Raw genomic sequence first — 21,624 nt, 5'->3', positions numbered from 1 at the left:
TAGAACTACCACGTAATGACTGAGGGGGAGGGCGCATAGCTCTGAGCGCAGTGCTGTGAGGGAGTAAGGGCACACTGTGTAGTACAATTAAATCAAGCTCTTGGTGTGGTTGGTTTGTGCAGATGTGAATATGGCATGTGTACTGATCCAGAGTACACAAACAAGAACAACTGATCTGCTTTATAGAACTTGAGCTGCCCAGACAAATACAAATGTTAAGGCTAAATTCGCCGTGTCACTAGAACCAGAACAAGGCACGCTCTCCTATATTTACTGTTGTTGATTCTGCCAAAGACACATCTGGCCAATAGACTGAAATGTAGATTGTACTCATGCATTTTATATTTTTAGGTTATTAAAAATGGTATTTTAATATAACAGAGTGAACTTTCACGTAGAATGATCACAGCATTTTGACTGTGGGGGTGTTACAGGCAGCAGAATGACTTTTTTTTGTAGCAGTATTCAGTGTTTCAAGACTGTAAATGTACGTCCTCTTAAAACTGCATCATGCCCAGTTTCCACACAGCTTCCAGTCAGTCAGTATTGGAACATGTTAGAATAATGCCTGAGTCTCACAAAAATGCCATTCAGGTGTGACTAAATGTAAGTTGGGATTTTGCAGAAATAATGAACTTACCAGTGCCTTGTTTTTTTCGCTGTGTGTCTCTTTTCTTCACTAAATACTTGTCGCGTCACACAACACGCAAAAGACTCCTTTAATAGAGATCCAATTTTGTAACTTTAACTTTCACATAAGCAAGCTAAAAAAATAGCTTCACCTAGCTCTCACCTATCCTGAGTCAGAAGAGGGTTTGAGAGTTTTTCCTCAGTTAGCTGGACATTGTTGACCTTTTGCTGCTGGGCTTTATCCCCTGCTGTCTGGATAATGTGATTAGTTCCCACTGTGCTCTCATTTCTCCACACTCACAGACTGCCCTGCAGAGTGCATGTACAAGTGTCTGCTTGATAGCTTTCTCACAGTTATTAGCAGACAAGGGTGTTCGAGGCTGTACAAAATGTAATTAAGCACTAAAGTGTAACTGTCAGAAGGTAGTTCTCTTCATTCTGACCATGCTTCACTCCGGCCATTGTTTGAGTGCTTCACCCTTTTTCTTTTTTTGCGAAAACCTCGGTGGTTACCCCTCCTGATCAAACTAAGCAGACAGCATTCAGAATACTTGTGGTGTGTCATTGCTGCTGGGCGACACACTGTTGCGTTACTGTTGTGCATACAGGTTTATCTCCCTATCATCTGTGCAAAATACAAAATGGAAACCATCATGGCATTATGGTTTCCATTTTCGGGCTTAGAAGACAACGGACTTGTATTTCATTTCCTGTCTCTGTGTACAAAACAGTTAGGTTGATAAGTATTGGGGACAATGACATTTTTTGTAATTTTATCTCTATGTGAATTTCCCATCTCTGAGACTAATAGAGGCTAGCTTAGCTTAGCTTAGCTTAGCTTAGCTTAGCTTAGCTTATCTTAGCTTAGCTTAGCTTATAAACAAAACACGTTGAATTTGAAATCAAGCAATCATGATGTCATTAACATGCAGAGTTTTGTCTTTAATTCAAGTGGTTTAACAAAGTTTTTCATTCAATTTTGGGAGTTAGAAACATTTTTAAATGTAGTGCCTACTTTCATTGACCTGCAGTTTCATGACCAGGTGAGGCCTGTCTGTAACATGACAGATTAAGCAGATGAATGATCTGGAGTTGATTCGAAGTTTTGATCTTGATGCAAGCGACGACTGAAAAACTAGTAGCTAGTGGCCAAGTTAACAATCCTCGTACATTCTTAAAAAGTAGGAATGTATTGCTGGTGGTCTAGATGATCCATACCATTAAGCAGCACACAGAAGAGAAATCGCTTAACACTGGATCTCAATGAATGAAATATTCAGATTGAAAATCTTAGTAATTGTTGAGAATAAAATAATTTAAGAACAAAGGACTGATCAGGTGGTACTGTGGGGCAGAGCTGTGGCCAAGCTGAGTTACCAGTTTAATGGTGACCCAGTGAATTCAGTGAATGAATCTAAGCATCATCAGCTTAAATGCAAATTCACACACACCCACAGTCTTATAAATACAAACACTGTACAGTGAATCAAAGATGAGAATGCCTTAAAACATACAGGACATCACTTCTCCAATGATTAAAATAACTGTAGTCAACGAGCTCTCTTGAAGTATTGAACTGTCAAATTTGGCAAATTGAACATAATATCACAAGAGTCCTGCTCTATCAGAGTTGTGAGAATTGGACTCTAGACTATCCAGTGTCACACAGTTAAGCTGTTCAGTTAATCAGAGCGCATCATTCTTTAAAGTGAACCTCCAACAGCCACGTCAAGGAGGAACACTGATGGGGCAGTTTGAAATAAGAACACAAATAATATCACAATATCTTTGTGGAAAGAGTGTGTTAATAAAACAGTTAACCGTATTTGTATCACAGCAGTCATGTAGGTTAGTGCAGTTCTTCACGGGTGATCGGCAAGCCGATGATAAACCAGCGCAAAATGTAGTAAAATATTAAGCATGACAGAAGAGCAGGAGTTAGAGGATGGATGCCTGCAGTGCAGGAGCTGCAACAGACTGGTGACCAGTGCATGATGTAGCCTGCCTCCCATTATATGACAACCGGGACAGGCTCCCACATATCCCAGAACTGGATAAGTACCTAAAAAGGTGGGTGGATGGATGATAAGTAGGTATCCTAATAATTAAATCTGCCAGGTGGGGTAAAATATATTGAAAAGAGAAAAAAAATCATTAGATTTCAAGTGTGTCAAGTGTGTTTCTCTGTTGTTAAGAACCTCGTCTAAGGCACTGACTACACGTCCAATGCAGCAGAAGGAAAGTCCAACCATAAATCCGACTGCCAGCGACATGGCCTCATTTAAACACACACTGTTCTGTGGTCAGGGTGGAGTGAGGGAGTGTGTGTGTGTGTGTGTGTGTGTGTGTGTGTGTGTGTGTGTGTGTGTGGGGGTTGGCCTTCAGCCAGCACAGGTTGTTTCAGTGTATGATAGCTGGGGTGGGACTCAGACAGAGGGAGGAGGAGCGGGTCGACGTCAGACTGAACGACAAACATTGGTTTGGTTTCTAAGGGGGAGGTGTTTCTGTTTGCACATTGGCTGTTCTCACAGTTGCATGTGTGTGTGTGTGTGTGTTAGTAGCATTCAGTCAAAATGGATTTTGAAATGTATGATAGGAAGCTTAAAAAAAATGTAAAAATTTGCAACTATAATACAGAATAGTCTTGTATAACTAAACATAAAGATTCCATTAAGTATAGTATAGACATTGCTCTGAGTGTGTCTGCTTTTTCTCTGTAGCAGTGAATGATGGCCATGTATGCAAAGCCTAAACTCAGATATAATCATTCATTAAAGTCTAGGTCCACTCTCAGATGATTACTTTATTATTATTTTTATTATTATTGTTGCTGTTGTTGTTTTAAAGAAGTGGGGCTCTGTGTTTATGCTTTACCACTTGCTTTGCTGTGAGTTCATAGTTGAACACATCAACATGCCTAAAGACATGCAGTGATGTCTGTGTGTCTGCGTCTCTGATCAAGTGTGTGCAGTGGGAGACTTTACAGGCAGGCTGCTCACACACTTAGAAGTTAGGAGTGGTGCTCGTGTTTCTTTGCTTTTTTTCCATTATTTTTCGTTAATTTAATTGGGTAAGCAAGACTTCTCATACCTAGACCCAGCATATATGTGAAGTTGATTTGGTTCACTAAATATTGTGAGATCTGCCTTTAAAATCCCAACTGCAGGTTGTGTCCACAGAAGCTATTAAGATGGTTTATGGCTTTATGTGGGTTTGTCCCGATTAAACAACAGATTTTACTTCTGATCTAACAGTAACAGCACTTCCACTTCCTTTGGCCTCACTGGCTTCATGGTAAACCACATGCAAAATAAATTACAGTAAGTGCTATATGGTGAACTAGCCATAGCACATCAGTTGCAGAATTGTCTGATCTATACACCAATACAAAACATTGTTAAATAGAAGAAACCTTTTTTGCATCAATAGTTAAAAATCCCTTAAGACTTATGGCTCTGCTCCACTTGCTACTGCTCAACCAACTCTTAGAACTGTGGTCATGTTGTTAGGTTTTCATGTATTTGCTAAATTCAAATTATGACTGTGCTGTTTATGTGAACTACCTGGACAGGTGCTAAATAACATGAATGAAACTGATGAGGAGACAGTGCACACATCCCTGAAACACTGTAACTGTGAAGAACGTAGACTTTCAATAGACACGTCTGTGTTTTATATCCCTGATGTTACCAACATCAGGGATATAAATATCTTGCAGTCCTGCTTTCAGGACAATAGATTTCCCCATGGCTATATCTAAAGTAGACTTTATTTTCTCTTTCCCTTTTCTCCAGAACATTTTGGCCAAGGCGTTGTATGACAATGTGGCAGAGTCTCCGGATGAGCTCTCTTTCCGCAAGGGCGACATTATGACAGTCTTGGAGCGTGACACACAGGGATTGGATGGCTGGTGGCTCTGCTCACTCCACGGCCGCCAAGGCATTGTCCCTGGCAACCGTCTCAAGATCCTGGTTGGCATGTACGACAGTAAACAGCAGCAGGCTATGCCTTCCACACCAGATCCAGCTGTTTCCTGTCCCACCTCACAAGTCCAGAGACCCCTCCACCCTCCGAGTGCATATCCCAAACCGACACCTGCTCTGTCATCCGTTGCCTCAATGTCTTCCTCTGGGTTTGCAAACAAGACCCTCCCTTCTACTCAGTACACATCCATGCACTCAGCCTACTCCACCCCTAGCCCTGCACAGCCCAACCCTGACTCTGTCTACATGATGCCCCCCTCACACAGTCCCAAACCAAGCCCCCAAAGTGTGTACCAAGTTCCCTCCGGTCCAAGCGGAACCTCTACGCAAGTCCAGCCAGGACCACCCAGCAAGGCCTCAGCTCAAGGTCAGAGACAGCCTGGTAAAGAGATCTATCAGGTGCCCCCTTCTGTAGGTCCAGCGCCAGGTCAGGCAACAGCTCCAGCCGGCCAGGATGTGTATCAGGTGCCTCCCTCCCTGGATAGAAGGAACTGGGATAGCAGCAGCAAGCCACTTGGCAAGGTAAGGATGGACAAAGAAGTTAATATACAAAGAAAGGTAGCTCATCATTAGACAAGGACATTCACATCACTGACTTGAGTCCTACATGTTTTATATGAACCACAAACGGTTAAAAATTCTGCTGTCGACACTATCTGTCTGTACAGGTGTGCCTACATTTGTGCCAAACCAAAAAGATTCTTCTTCTTCTGTGCTCTGCAATAAGGTTTGCTAACTGTGTGGTGCATCTGACTGTTGTGGGCTTTAGTGGAGGTCATTTAGTATGCTTGGGCTGATCAGACCAATTTAGTAAATTGAATGAGAATATAAGCTTTACACCTATGATGTGTAACAGTGATGCAGTGACACTACTGACTGGCAAAATCATCTGCATCTTCTCAAGTTTGTCAAAACAGCAACTCATCAACTTGAATTGCAGTTAGGTGGTTAGGAAGTTGCAAAGAGTCAAATCTGGTGACTGAGGCTGTGGCCTGAAAACCTGAATACACTATGAGTGAGCAGAGCAGCTGACGTTTTTTGAATGTTTTTGCTATACTTACCAGGTCATTGCACTGCAACTCATAATTATTTTTGTATTTTCTGTCCAAGTTGGAGGCCTGTGGTGAAACTGCATAAGGACACAAGTAGTCAAATGAAACTTCAAATGAGAAATCTAGGTTTATATTCTAAACTAACATGAATGTTGTCTTTATTCTGATGTGATAGGAGGAAAACTTGTGCGTGCAGTGTTTTGTACCTGATGCACAGGAACATGTGTTGTCACAGAAGTGAGATCTTAAGGTCTTTCAAAGTTTTTCTTTGGACATTTGCTGCTTTTTCACTCGTTTTAATTGTGGCTTATTGTTAACAGTGACCTATGAATCATCTAAGCAAAAAACGCAACTCCTCTCACTTCAAGGGATGAACCAGTGTTGCTGCTACAGACAACCAACAGCCAATTTCAATTCTAGCTTTAGGCTCTTTGTTGTTATCAGTAAAAAGTCATAATTTGGTTCAATTTCTTTAGTTGAATCTACAAAAAAACACCAAAGGTATGGTTTGTAGTGTTTGCTTTAACATTTTGACAAAACTAGAAAAGTGAAGAACAAAATAAGAAGTTTCAGACCTAAAAAAACTTTCTACAGCAAATGAACAGTGTCTGAAAGTCGTGTTTTTAAGAAACAGGAAAAATCCAGACAGAAGAAAAGGCAAAAGTATACCAAGAACTCAAGAACTAGTTTTCAGTCATTGGGAACAGGTCAAATGTAGTGATGAATCCAGATTAGAAATGAATGTTTCAAATCATAGTCACAATCATAGGAGGTCATCAGCGGTCCAACCATGAGCGTCTACAACCGTCTGTGAAACGTGGTGGAGGCTCTGTCACGGTTTTGTGCTGCCCTTTTAGCCAGTGGTGTTGGACATCTTGTCAAATTTGATGGAATTATGAAACAGAAAAGTGCATTTTTATGCAACATGAAGAACCATCTGAAAAGAATCTGATGGGCAGCAGCTTTAATTTTCTGCATGACAATGATCCCAACCACACTGGCAATACAGTAAAATCATTTGAGGAAAAAAAACCAAAAAAACACACGCAATGAAATTCTATCAGTCATAGACTGGCCTCCCCAGAGTCTGCAGCTCAACATTTTTGAAGCCGTGTGGAATCATCGTATCATTGTTACACTTTTATCTAGTACCTCAAAAAATTAAGACTCACCCAGTGTGTGGAGAAGCAGTGAAATAAAATGATTATTAATAATGCAGCTCAGATGTTGTGGTTGGATGACTGTGCATTTTACTGCACCAGCAAATGACAGGCTGTATTGTTTGTCTACTCTGGGGAGCACCCAGGAGAGTGTGCATGCATGCATGCATGCATGCATGCGTGCAAAGGTCCAGCTGCTCCCCTGCTTTTTAACACATGGATTCATCTGTGGTCCTGTGCCTGTCTGGAACTGCTTTATAATTAATGAATATGCAGGACTAAACTGCATTTAGCAGGAAAAAAGCTTTTTGTTCAGTTCAGGGAAATGTTGTACTGTGTTCTTAGCGTCTTACTAAGAGTTCAGTACTTTGCTTCATGAATACACAGTCATGGAAAATCCTCACAAACAGCATTCTAGGACCCAACAACTTGATATGATCTTTCAGAACAAGATCAGATAATGCATCATCCACCCAGCAAGTTAATATCAAGTTAATATAAAATACCTTAAATATCAGTAAAGTCACAAGTGTTTCAAATAGTGTAGGCTTTAATAACAGAAGCAAGGCATAATATTATGTACAAAGAAATGGTTAAGTTCATATGTGATGATAGACGAAGGAACAATCAAGCTGCTGATGATTTATTCTCTCAGCAGATCAATAAATATGTCACAGGAAATACATTTTGCATCTACCACACAATTAACCACATTCATTTGTGAAAGGTACATATGCCATTATATAAATAATGTCATATGTATATGGAAAAGAAAATCATCTTACACTTTGGTGATCATTTCCATTTTTACACTTAGGCTTGAACATTTTTAATTTCAGTCGCAATTTTGTAAAACTGTTAAGAAAGAAAACAAACAAACAAACAAAATTTCAAAATCTTAAACATCCAAGAGACATTTTTCCCACAGTGCTCAGTGTGTCCTTGCTCTTAAACTTTGGTCTTACTTACATTTCAGTGTGCTGTAAACTTCAAGTGGGATATGTTTGGATCAATAAATCTTTGTCACTTCGTGCTTTGTTTCCCTTTTATGTTGTGAAGACAGCTGAGACTTTAGTAGTCTTATTTTTTAGTGTGTGTGAAAACAGACTGAGCTCCTATAACAACAGCTGTAGATTTATGTACAAAAACAGCTCCCAAAATTAAGATTTTGTGAGAGTAAAGCTTTGAATGTGAGCCAACCCCAGCAGCCGTGTTAGCAGCAGTGCATTACTATCCAAGGTTTTGGAATGACACATTCACTTATAGCTGAAATTTTAATATAATGCACACATTTGGCTTTGTAATATAAATAAAATTACAGCAGAAATGGAGACTGAATAGGTATATGGGCAAAGACAGAAGAGTATGGAGACAGTGATCCCCTTCTTTATGGACACAACAGGTATGGCTGTACTATGATTAATATGTGTGGAGGCAGGAAGTGGAAATCTAAGTATATCCTGGATCAAGGCTATCAGTTGTTTCCTGTTCTCTCCCTCTGAATCTCATTGTACACACAGACCCAGGATATGACCTAAGAGTGTTAGACACTTCAGACGTAATAGACTGAATCTATTACAATTAGACCAATACTGAGCTGCTATAAGCAAGGGCTATGAGTCCTGTATTGTACTCCAGTCTTGAAGGAGTTTCCAGAGACGCTGAGCACTTGTTGGCCCTTTTACCTTCACATCTCATCCCAAACCATCTCAATTGGGTTTAGCTCAGGTGACTGTGGACGTCATCTGGTGCATCACTCCATCGCTCTCCTTCTTGGTCAAATAGCCCTTACACAGCCTGGAGGTGTGTTTGGGGTCATTGTCCTGTTGAAAAATAAATGATGGTCCAACTAAACACAAACTGGATGGGATGGCATGTTGCTGCAGGATGCTGTGGTAGCCATGTTGGTTCAGTGTGCCTTCAATTTTGAATAAATCCCCAACAGTGTCACCAGCAAAGGTGACAATATAACCTTATTTAAAACAAAAAGAAAAAGAAAATTCCCTATACTTGGATCTGCTGGAGACAGTTGGTAAAATACATTTTCTAAGTGAGTGTATTTCTAAAGGTGCTCAAAATTTGTCGGTAACAACCCGTCCAATCCACAAATCCACACATGCAAAGAGGTCAAACTACAGATGTCTTTAAACTAAGTTATGTGTTATAATGAGCAATGACACAGGGAAAATGTATTGAACACATGAAGAAACAAAGGTGCAAAAAAGCAGAGAAAGTCATGACACCTGCTGAAATCTATCAGTAATTAGAAAACAAACCTGCCATTTAGTGTAAATTAATATCAGCTGGTTCAGTCCCAACTGATGGCCTATAAAAAGGTGTCTCGTTATTACCAAGGTGTTCAACAAGAAAAATGTGCAGAAACATTCTTGATAAAAAAAAAAAAAAATCTGCTCTTCAGGCCTTAGTGGCTGACATGTGGCGCATTAATGTGGCATTAAATAGAATTAAAAAAAAATGTACCCAGAAATGATGTCATAAATACTCCATCCAACAATTTAAGACAATGTAACACAAATATCTGATACAAGTGTCAGATATATGTACTATCTAATGAGCAGACTTTGGGATTTTTGGGGATATTTTTTTGCATATTGTATTGTAAATCTCTTTTCTAAGACACACAGTAACACAATGGAGAACATGGTGAGAGCCCAGGATAGATTACAGTCTGGAGCAGCTGAACATGTCCACTAGCTCAAACAGACCACACAGCCTTCCATCTGGACCTTGCCCTGTTTTATCCACTACATCTTTGCACATTCTGCAAAATAAGTGGTCGTATAGATTTGAACATTTTTGAAAACTGGCCTCTATTTGAGCATTTGCTGCAGATACCAAGATTTCAGTCTGCTTTTCATTCTAGCAGCGCCCTGGTTTCTTTTGATGCAGTCTTTGCTCTTCAGCATAAAGCAAAGAGCAGGAAAGACAGAAAAGGGAAAGAAAGAGAAGAGAAGGGAGGAGCATTGCTCGAGCAAAGGTCATCAGTTGAACAATGATTTCTGGGATGAATCATCTACATGGCACAAAAGCCTAGCTTGTGTCACACATTGCCCCCTATGAGTTTATGTCCATTTAGGCATGCAAAAGAATTCCCCTTCAGTGAGTCATCATAGCTGAATTTGTGTAAAGGCATTTTATTGTTGGTCAGTCTGTTTTGCGATGATGGGGACAGTGATTTAGGTGTCTATGAGGGTTTTAGGACAGTACATTTGAAAGTTACCACTGAACAATATGAAAGAAACGTGGCACCATGCAGAATATAACTATTGTTCAGGAGTATGTTTAGGGGAAGCTGCCGACCTCTGTTGGTGCAGGATAGATCTGCTGTTAGGTTCTGCTGTTGACTACATAAGGAAACATCCTTTACAAGTGTAAAGCATCAGTTTTACTGTCAAGGTTCCACAGGGAGTGGACTCAAACAAAGGACCCACTAACCTTTATTTAGATTTCCTGCTCTGGTCTAAGATATGAATGTCAAGGATAGAAAACAAAGTAAATAGTCCAACTCTCCAGAAAGCTCACAGGGATGAAACACAAAGAAGAAACTCCAAACAACTAAACAAAATGTCAACAGAAGTCGGCACAGAATCTGAATATAACCAATACAGAACTATAAATATCTGAGACTTTTGGGAGAGGAATGCTGTCCCTTTGTTAATAAGCACCTTAAGTCGGCTTTGTTTCCCAAAAGAATTTCAAATTTCTTTCATTTTAAATGACTTTTGGTTCGGAGAACACAGCAGGGTGTCTGGATCATGTTCACAAATGGCTTCTTCGTCTGCTTTTGTGGATGGCACAGTGAACTGTGTTCACAGGCTATGATTTCTGGAAGTGTTCCTGAGCCCATGCACTGATTTCAGTGACAGAATCATGCTTGTTTTTAATGCACTGCTGTCTGAGGGCACAAAATCATGGCATCCGGTATTGATTTTTGGCCTTTTTTCCCTTGCACACAGAAATTTGTCCAGATTCCTGGAATCTTTTGATGATGTTATGTATTGTAGATGATGAGATAATCACTGTGAGGAACATTATTCTGAAACTGTTTTAAAATTTATAGATGCAGTTTTTTGCAGATTGGTGAACATCTGCCCAAATTTATTTCTGAGGAACTTTGCATGTCTAAGATATCGTTTCAAGTTACTGACATCTTGCTAGTTAGCCTAATTAGTTGCAAAATTTCCCTCCAGCTGCTTCTTTTTAGTGCCAACTACCTTTGCAGCCTTTCGTTGCCTACATCCCAACTTTATGCTGCTGCCATCAATTCAAAATAAGCTAATATTTTTCATGAAATATAAAATGTCGTGGTTTAAATATTTGGTATGTTTACTATACTCTGTTGTGAATAAAATATGGGATTATGGGATTTGCAAATTATGCTTTTATAGATTTTACACAGAGTCCCAACAGGTTTCAAATTAGGTTTGTAGCAGTGCCTGTTACTCAAAGTCAGTGTTCTCTAACCTTGAGTCTGCTTCTGCTGTTCTTGAGTGTTTATAGTGGAGCAAATGACATTTTTTGATTCAATGCTGATGTTTTAACAGTGCCACTTTATTCAGTCGGTATGTGTGGGGCTCGGTTTGTTCTGATATAGCCAGCACATGGAAATGTTGTGGAAATGAAGGGGCACGAATGGAGGAGGGAAGGATGAAAGGACAGCAGAACGGTGCTTTTGCTGTGCTATATTGAACAGCTGTTGTGGTTTCCCAGCCTGGCTGGTTGACTCTATAGTCAAACCACATAATACACAGTTTAAACAGGCAAACAATGGGGCACTCTGGTTCCCACGACAACTATGACTGAACCATTGCACTGTTTTTATTGCCCCATGTGCATCTGTGTGTCGGCAGCATGTTTTGATGAGACTAAGCACCCTTCAGTGTCTGTTCATTCAGTGTAAAGAAGCAGCAAACAGATAAGGAGTTGATCTTTGTTTTTGCTGAAATATTTTTGTTATATGCATTTAAAGATTTCCATGGTCTGAACTGAATATAAGTTATCTCTGGTTGCGTTATCAGATTAATGTTTGTCATACAGCTGTAGCTCTCGGTCATTTCTGACCGGCGTACCTGCCTCTGTGCTCTCTGTGCTTTTGCATTCAGGTGGTAGTTCCTACCCGTGTTGGGCAGGTGTATGTGTACGACGCAGTGAAACCAGACCAGGATGAATATGACGTTCCGCCCAGACTTCAACCTCCTGCTCAGCCAGACATATATGACGTGCCGCCCACCCGGCAGCAATACAGCACACAGGTGAGGCTGCTCATTGTATGAGTGTGTTGTTGTTCTTGCTTACTGGTTATCACACAGAAGCTATCACACATGTTTCCAGGCAATCATCACGGTCCTTCAATTTAGCTTTAATAGGTTATTAAAATGGAATCAAACAGATACACACACACACACACACACACACACACACACACACACACACACACACACACACACACACACACACACACACACACACACACACACACACACACACACACACACACACACACACACACACACACACTATAAGTCAGTATATAGAAATTCCAGTGCACAGATTTTACTCCTTTATTCCTAGCAGGTCATTATTTTGTTAGCAGTATATTACTGTTGTATTACTCACTGGTTTGGCTAGACATTCATTTGGTTTCCACATTGTTAGACTCAGTAGTAATTGGACAAACTCCATTTTAAATATGAGGACTGTTTCTAATGCTTGGATGAACATGCTTTGCAGCCAGGTGTTCTAGACCGCCTGAAGTCTTGAACTGATGGACATGAGCAAATTCCCGCCCTTAAATGCTCTGCTAGGTCTTTAGCTGCAGCTGTCTTTAGTTGCTGTTGTGTGTGGGTCTCTTCATTTTTGTCTTCAGTAACAGAAAAGTTTCTCTGTTTGGTTGAAATGAGGTGACTGACTTTACATTAATACATTTCTTTGCCTCGACAAACTCTTGAGTAACTTTTTCAGTGGCTTCCTTCACACCACAGCTTCAAACTGCAAACAGTTACATTCTCTTGCTTTGAAATGAGCTCAGCTCAGAGTCTGCAGCAACTATAAGTAATTATGATGCTATTTATTTATATAATAATTATTTCTGTCCCTTCTAAATGTTTAGGTGTATGATACTCCTCCCATGGTGATGAAGGGTCCCTCTGGTGGTCAAGATATATATGACACCCCTGCAAGCAGTGAGAAGAACCCACAGCAGATGGTAAGGATTTCGATTTGAGAGTTATCATGTAATATAACCATCTTACTGTCTTTCTGTAATTGTTTGATGCTGTGTGTGTGTATGTCATAAGAAATGGCATAATCATTGGAAATGTACCCCCATTGCATCGACAGGGAAATAATTCTGGTAGTTTGACAACCTGTATTAGATGTGCCACACATTTCTGCAGTATTCAACTAAACAAAGTAGCTTGCACTACACTCAGACTGGTTGACAGTGGTGCAGAGCTTTCTGCTGCAGGTAAGTGACAAGGTTCACACCTGAGCTCAGTCATGGCTCCTCCTGCGTGTTCAGACAGGTCGTCCTCCAGACTCTGCTCTTTACAACAGTGGTCCCTTTAAAACATAACACGGTAAATAACAGTAAAAACCTGTAATATTTAAAACATAACCTTTTCAACTCATCTTTGATGGATGTCAAACTGAGTGGCACAGATTTCCCACTAGCAACAACTGATTTTGAGTTACGATTTGTTTAGGAAATGATGTCAGTGTGTCACTGAGTGGGCAAATCAGCAAATGAAGTCTAACTTAGTGAAAATGGTTTAGTTTTGCTAAAACAGTGATTGATTCTATAAATGTTTTTACGGCACTGCACTGGGTTCAGAGAATTGTTTTCTTTTCTTTTTTTCTTTTCTTTTTACAATTCACAAGTTGTTACCAGTGTCACTCATTGTCTTCTGTGTTCTGTTGGCTCTTTGACTCACATTCTCCAAAGTGTATTTTAACTGTGCTGACCTTTATTCCATATTGCACCACAGGTAACAATGGAACTAGTTGGAACTAGATTGGTTTGAGGAGTGCAGCTGACATGAGCGCACTTGTACCAGAAACCTTCTTCTGTTCATTTGAAAGTATGCAGAATGCTGTGATTAACAGCATTCTGCATACTTTCCAGCTTGACTGCTCACAGTTTGAAGAGTGTTGCTGTCTGCCGGGTGCAGCTGTTAGCACGTGGCTGTGTAAACCTTACAACGAAGAAGCAAAGAAAAGCACCCAAAAACACAGTAATAAAAGAAGTATGCAAGCAAGCTTTAGTAGAAATCAAAGGCATCCTGTTAAAACATCTTTAATTTGTTCCTAATATGGATGCTAATAAAATGTAAATTACTGTCTCCTGACTGAAGAGCTACACCTCTAAAAGTAAGATGTCAGGGTCGCGATGATCATGCGATATTCTCACCACTTTAAATGCTCTTATTGTTATCTTCACACCAACTGCAGCCCAGCTCCTCTTACAAGAATGCTGCAGCCCTGCAGTTCAGGTCTGCCACTTAACCATGTTTATAATGGATAAAATTAGTCCTGAGGATGCCAGGATCAGGCCAAATTGTCAGCCATCTGATCTGATCTAAAACATGAATCCGTACATGAAGAAGCAGGCCCTGATGTCAGTAGTGGTCTGTTTCTGGGATTACAGGAACATGCAGAAAGCACGGAGGCAGCCTAAAACTACAGAAGAGCCACGAGAAGCTCTGTGCACGTTCAAAAGACAACTTGTGGATTTTGAAAGACTTTAAAGACTCGCTTCAATTATTGATCATATCGATAGATTTTTTTTAAACTGCAGTTTGTTGAAAGCTATTTGTTAAACATTATTCACTTCATTATTTTTTAAAGTACTTTCCTCAAAGTCCCTAAAATGTGTTCATATTACTATATGGAAATCATGCAGCACGTCGCACATACCATTACACTTGATTAATTAAATATTTTTAATTAAATCTGTTTAAAAGTGTGATTAACACTAATCAGTGCAAGGAAGAGATAAAAGCAGTTTTACGCACACATTGTAATAATAAATATGACACTTGTCTTAACGAGATCTTTATAAGATAAAGTGTTTTTACAAGACTTCTCTGTCTCTTCAGGTTTATGACTTCCCCCCATCAGTGAGTAAGGATGTCAGTGATGTTCAACCAATCAGAGAGGAGACGTATGATGTGCCACCTCACTTTGCCAAACTAAAGCCCCAAGTCCCCATCTCTCCGGGCCCATACTTACACAACAACCTCAGCAGCAATGATGACGAACCGCCAATTCCAGAGGATGTGTATGATGTCCCGCCCCCAATCCTGACTGATAAGCATTATCATAGGGACAGGAGCGGGGCCAGTCAGGCCCCTCAGCAGATCTATGACATCCCAGCTGTACTGCGTGTTGGCCAGGATGTCTATGACTTCCCCCGGGAACGAGAGGAGACGGGGGAGAGGGCTGAACAGAATGTCTATGACGTGCCGCCACAGGTATGACAGCTACAGGGCCGGCTTGTTTAATCGCATGAAATCAAGTTTGTGTAAGATGTTCCATCATCATCATCATCATCATCATCACCTCTATGCAGAGAGCACTGCTGGCTTTGTGACTCTGTCAGCGCGATGCTGTTGTGCCATTCAGACACACAGGAGCTCACTCTTCAGTTAATGGTCTCGACAGCTTTATTCATGCAGACCCACAACAGTGACAGACAGAGCCGCAGTGCTTGTGTGATATTAATCACATGCTCAGTTGGACAGTATGTTAAGTGGTTTATAATATATGAGGTTGAACTTGTGGTTATTTTAATAACTACTTTAATAATTCAAAAGGCCGCATCCTATAAGTAGCTGTATGAATGCAGTGATACACACACACACACACACACAGACACACAGACACACACACACACACACACACACACACACTGTCTTACTTTTAAAATGAAAATGAGTGTCTCCAGCTGCTGTCTGATGGTGCAGTTATGATAAACTCAGGTTTATCAACATTGTGTCCACACCCAGGAGTTTAATCATTAGTAGTGCGTTAACCTGACCTGAAAACATAGTCTTCATTGAAGGCTTAACACAAAATAGTGTTTCAGTTACCGTTTATTCATTTTAGGCTAGAATTAATGTGAAGTTGTAGAGCCAAGTTAATAACAATTTCAGCGAGCTAAGTAACCCAAAGATGTATAAAAGACATGTAGTCATATGTTGCATTCCTATAATGTGATGTGACTAAGTCGGACTTATTAAGGCTGCCATTATAAGTCGTGCCACGGCTGCACATTCATGCATGAAGCCTACACTTAAGATGCCATCAGATTAAAAGAATAATACACCCCACTCTTGGCAGTAAATCCAGCCATTATTAAAAGCTGCTGTTTAATCCAAGCTGTGACTGCTGTTCAGCTAGCGTCTCTGCTGTCTGGCATTGCTCGTGGTTTCTAATGAAGGGCTGCTTTGCAGGCCTGCTGGTTTTCACAATTTTGTAATTGTCAGTTTAACTGTGGATGGGTTGATTTTTTTTCTACTCCTCAGTCCTTTGCAAATAATTTTCTGTTTATTATTCCTTTTATTCTCTCTGTAATAACTTGTATGTATTGTTTTCTTTATCTATTTATTTAGTCTTGTTTCCTTGTAATAATAAGACCATCAGTGCATGATTGTTTTACTGATGAAACTAACATAGTTAGCACAAAATCAGGAAATGGGTGACTTGATTCTAATGCTACGCTAATGCGTTTTGCAGGTTGTACGTGATGCCCAGTCAGCCAGTGAAGAGCTGTCCATGTCTTTCAAGCGGCTGTCTGCCTCAAGCACAGGAAGCACAAGGAGCAATCACTCTGCTTCTTCATTAGATATGGTTCCTGTCCGCGACACCACCTCGCTTCCTGCTCCTGGCTCCATTCCAGGGAAACCCCTGGTCTTGGAAATGGATCAGGCCATGGAACGTCTGTCTCGTCTTCAACAAGCTGTGGAGTCCAGTGTTTCCTTCATGATGTCATTCATCACAGGCAACTGGAGAAGCCCGGCTCATCTTGAAGGAAACCTCCCAGCCATTCATCAGGCTGCCGACCGGGTGCGTACCACTGTCCGAGATTTCTTAGAATTTGCCCGAGGCGCTGTGGCGAATGCTGCCCAGGCCACAGACCGCTCACTGCAGGCCAAACTGGGCCGTCAGGTCGGGAAGATGGAGGAGATCTTCCAGAATTTGATTCGACATAGTCAGAGTTTAGACGCTATTTCTTGGTCACACGCAGCACTCACATCACCACCGCCGGGAGGGGATGACTTAGATCGACTGATCATGACGGCGCGAGGTATCCCTGACGATGCCAAGCAGCTTGCTTCTTTTCTCCATGGCAACGCTTCGCTGCTCTTTAAAAAGACCACTCGCCAGCAGCAAATGCCTCTTCCTCCTATCCCAGGGGAGCTTAGTGGTCACACAACAGGATCTGGAAGTGGAAGCTATCAAGGAGGGGAGAAAGTGAACATTCAGTCACGGCCCCTCCCCTCCCCACCAAAGTTTACTGCTGCAGAAGAAGAGGAAGGTGTGGAGAGACCATATGAGACCACAGAGGAAGGATGGATGGAGGACTATGACTACGTACATCTGCAGGTACACACAGACACAGATTTGAACCCTTTACAGTAACAGGAATCACATATTAGCTTGGCAGTGTCACTGTATGTTTACATTAGTGCATTAAGAAAATCTGCTCAGATTTGGCACTGATTGTACCAGAGCTCCCAAAGCTCCACACAGCTGAGATACATCTGAAGCATCTGCTAATGATTCAGCTGAGGGAGGCTGGTGGTAGGGAAGTTAGAATGGAGTGCCAGTCAGTGACAGCCTACGTATATAAATAACATAAGCAGAATCATATCAGTTCACAGCTTTTCCTGCTTCAAACCATTGTTAGCAGCTACTCACTACTGCTGGCTAGGAGTGTCCCACGAGACTTACTGTTTCAGTACTCGTCAGGTCAAGTCACTCGGCCATAATGGTTTGGTTTTTAAATTTGTCTGTTTGACTACAGGGACTTAATGTTTGCTGCACTTAATTCCTAAAACCTCCTGCATGTCCAAGACCATCACATGAAGCCTGGCTATGAGTTATGAGTGTTTCCCTGCAGAAATGAAATGGCAAATCAAGGCTCTGTGTGAAAAATAGAGAAAAAGTCTCCTCTGTAATTGCAGCTTTAACTGGTACAAGCGTGTGAATGAATCTGAGTTTTCTGTGAGCAGCTGCTCTCCATTTCCTAAAACACTCTGTGGTTTATGGGAGTCACAGTGGTGCAGTCGTCAGTGCCGTCTCTCAGAGAGAGAGAACTGTCATGGCAGATTGCTGCCTCTCCCTGAGCCCAGTTCTGGTGGAGGTTTCTTCCTGTTAGTAGGGATTTTTTTCTTCCCACTGTCACCAGGTGTTTGCTCACAGGGGGTTGACTGATTGTTGGGATTCTCTATGTATTACTGTAGGGTCTTTACCTTACAATATAAAGTGGGTAGAGGCGACAGATGTGATTTGGTGCTATATAAATAAAACTGAATTGAATTGAATTGAATTGAAATGATCACACTTTGGTTCTGACCACTTACACAGCCATGACTTAAGAATTATTCTTTACTGTGTTTACGATGGTACGTCACATTGTTTGAAACAAAGCTTCTGGAAAAAATACCAAATACTCATTAAACAGTGAAAACATTACAAGTGAGGCTGTAAGACTATACTTCACTTTTTTTAATCAAAGAAGTCTGTGGCAAGTATTTTAGCAAGGCTAAGAAAAAAATATAAGAGGGAAATGGTGCTCCAGCACTGATCGGTCACTTCCTGCTTGTCAGCAGTAGTGTATGTATGTACAGACGCTGTACATACAAAGACGTGTTTTAGATTGAGTGGTGTGTGTGTGTGTGTGTGTGTGTGTGTGTGTGTGTGTGTGTGTGTGTGTGTGTGTGTGTGTGTGTGTGTGTGTGTGTGTGTGTGTGTGTGTGTGTGTGTGTGTGTGTGTGTGTGTGTGTGTGTGTGTGTGTGTGTGTGTGTGTGTGCATGTAGTGTACTAATTGTGTGTCTATATGCTGATCTGTCAGGGAAAGGAAGAGTTTGAGAAGAACCAACGACAGCTGCTGGAGAAAGGCAACATTATCCGAAACAATAAGACACAGCTGGAGCAGCAGCAGGTACGTGTCTGTAGGACACCTCAGTGTGAGGACACTGGAGGAGCTGAGGATCAAAACACCGACCTTCGGTGGACCATCTGCTTCTCCTCATGAGCTACCTTCTGTCTCCTACATCATCCTTCACTGTACCTTACTGGTTCTTACATGTCTTTGACAAAGTCAGACCAAATAACAGTAAACAAATAAACTGCTTCAGTGGTTCTTAATAACTGAGAGACAGATGACCAACACCAGCTCACACACACACACACACACACACACACACACACACACACACACACTGTAAATTTGTTACAAAGCTTTGAACTGGGTATGAAAATCTTTTTATATTGATTTGGATTCATCACTACAAGTGACTCACTGGAGGTTACACGTATGCAGAGTGCGAACTTTCACATGGCAACAATGAACAAAGGAAACCACTTCTTATCGACGAGCTCCCAACACAACACAGATTTCAGAGCAAACGCCATTGCTCCAAATTGTTTACACTACAGCCCACATTCATTTAATTATTCATTATTTATTAGACTCTGCCTGCAATTTAGAACCATCAGTTAATCTAACCTCCCGTATTTGTAAGCCAGCGTTACGGAGGACCGTGAACATGCAGAGCAAATGTCACACAGGAAGGCCCTAACTGAGCAGGACTGTTTGCTGTTGCTCCACCAGCCAGGAGCGTAGGCCAACATATGATTTTTCACTTTTAGCTGTTGCTTGCTGAAATAGAAAACAGTACGAGTTTTTAGTGGCAGCTTTTCTAGAAAGTAAAATCTGTCAATCTACTAAGCTTTAGGATTTAGTAGGTCAGTATGAACAGAACAGACACAAATCTCAGAGAGGACTTTTGTTGGACAATTTAAAACAACGAAAAGAAATTCTAAATTGTTGTCACTGCAGATTCTAGTTATTAACTGTGTCCTTATTCTTTATCATCTTCCAGATTAAACAGTTTGAGCGTTTAGAGCAGGAGGTCAGCCGGCCAATCAACAACGACATGACCGGTTGGGTTCCATCCGCACACAACCCTCTGGCAAACTACCTGGCCCAAAACGGCTCTGGAGGCCCCTCCTCCTCCAAGTTGTGCCACGGCGACCGTCAGCTTATTCTCTTCTATCAAGAGCAATGCGAGCAGAACGTCACCACGGTGACAAATGCCATCGATGCCTTCTTTACTGCTGTCAACTCCAACCAGCCACCAAAGATCTTTGTGGCACACAGCAAGTTTGTCATTCTCAGCGCACACAAGCTGGTCTTCATTGGTGACACGCTGTCACGCCAGGCCAAATCTCCAGAAGTGAGGGCACGGGTAGCCCAAAGCAGCAACACACTCTGTGAAAAACTCAAAGACATTGTGATCAGTACGAAGACAGCAGCGCTTCAGTATCCTTCCCCCGGAGCCTCCAGAGAGATGACTGAGAAGGTGAGGGAGCTTGCAGGGTGTACTCAGCATTTAAGGATGGTTCTGGGACAGCTCTTAGTGATGTAGAGGCAGAGGGGGAGGAGGAAAACAAACCACACAGTGACGCAAACTGAAATATTCCAGAACCTCGGAGCAGTGAATCTTCCCAGTAACACTGGGCAGACAACCCTCTGTACCCCATACAGCACTAACTAGGAGAACCTGGAGTTTGCTGGATCACAAAGTGCTGCACAAAACCCTGAACACCCTTCAAGTGTGTGAGGAGTCCCATGTGCCTCTACAGGATGAGGCTTGCTATCTCTTACAGTCCTGGCATGCATGGAAATCCTGAGTGATCCTGTCCTTGGGGTCTGGGACCCTTTTTCGGACCGGGAGCACCAATTTTACTCCCATCCTTCGCTTCCTCCCTGTGCTGCCTTTCACTGGGACCATTCCGCTTTCATCCCATTTCCACTCTGCACTTTTTATTCTAGACAAATTGAAAAAAAAAAACATTTTCTCGTCAGTGGGCTGGGCCATAGGCTGTAAAATAATCAGTGTAAATATTTAAGTTACCTATGTATTCAGAAAATCAGAAAAAAGAAGACTATAGAACTTGCAGTGAATACACGTAAGAAAAGATGGGAACATAACTGTAGTTTTTAGACAGAACGTCAGTAACTGTCATATTGCTATACCGTATAATTAAAATGTAATATGGCTCTGATTCTCGATCCTAATATAATTATTGTTGGATGTGTAAATTGCAGATGATATGTATGACTCTGTGTTGTCGAATGTCTGAACGCTTTTCCATCCCCAATACAGGCACACTTTCCAAAACCCACACAGGAGCACGCGCGTGTGTCTCTGAGCCGTCTGAGGCTCGCTGAGTTGTCCACTCTGCATTCGGTTCCCCCCGAGCACACAACGCTGCTGCCAAAACATGCCGACATAGCCGTGCAGGTGCAGGACTGCAGATGCGATTATTTCCATGCCATCTAAGATGTTTAATTTTATTTTATTTTTGAAAACTGTATGTATTTTTTAATAGGCATGTAAAAGTCAAAAGGAATGAAAGAGTTTAAAGAGAGCAAATGCAATTAAACCTGCATTTCCTTTTCTCTGGTCTCGTCATATTGTGTATTTTTTATTAAATAGTTGAAAATGATACGTAGTGTCGGACTCACTACTGGAATTACCTGAGAA

The 21,624-nt window shown here is 41.4% G+C and overlaps 1 protein-coding gene across 3 annotated transcripts in view; it reads left to right on the top strand.

Moving 5' to 3' along the window:
• Positions 1-21,544, top strand: part of bcar1 (BCAR1 scaffold protein, Cas family member) — a 51,031-nt gene extending 29,487 nt beyond the window's left edge. For all 3 annotated transcript variants that reach the window (XM_031753497.2, XM_031753498.2, XM_031753496.2), the window contains exons 2-8: positions 4,425-5,135; positions 11,949-12,098; positions 12,956-13,051; positions 14,943-15,317; positions 16,582-17,451; positions 18,924-19,013; positions 19,957-21,544. In XM_031753497.2, the coding sequence (XP_031609357.1) occupies positions 4,425-5,135; positions 11,949-12,098; positions 12,956-13,051; positions 14,943-15,317; positions 16,582-17,451; positions 18,924-19,013; positions 19,957-20,502 (2,838 nt within the window). In that variant the 3' untranslated portion in view covers positions 20,503-21,544. The remainder of the gene's footprint in view (positions 1-4,424; positions 5,136-11,948; positions 12,099-12,955; positions 13,052-14,942; positions 15,318-16,581; positions 17,452-18,923; positions 19,014-19,956) is intronic.
• Positions 21,545-21,624: the final 80 nt, after the last annotated feature.

Source organism: Oreochromis aureus, linkage group 7 (genome assembly GCF_013358895.1).
Source record: "Oreochromis aureus strain Israel breed Guangdong linkage group 7, ZZ_aureus, whole genome shotgun sequence".
Lineage (NCBI taxonomy): Eukaryota > Metazoa > Chordata > Actinopteri > Cichliformes > Cichlidae > Oreochromis > Oreochromis aureus.
The sequence above is the reverse complement of the archived record's forward strand: the minus strand, read 5'-3'. Positions and strand labels throughout refer to the sequence as shown.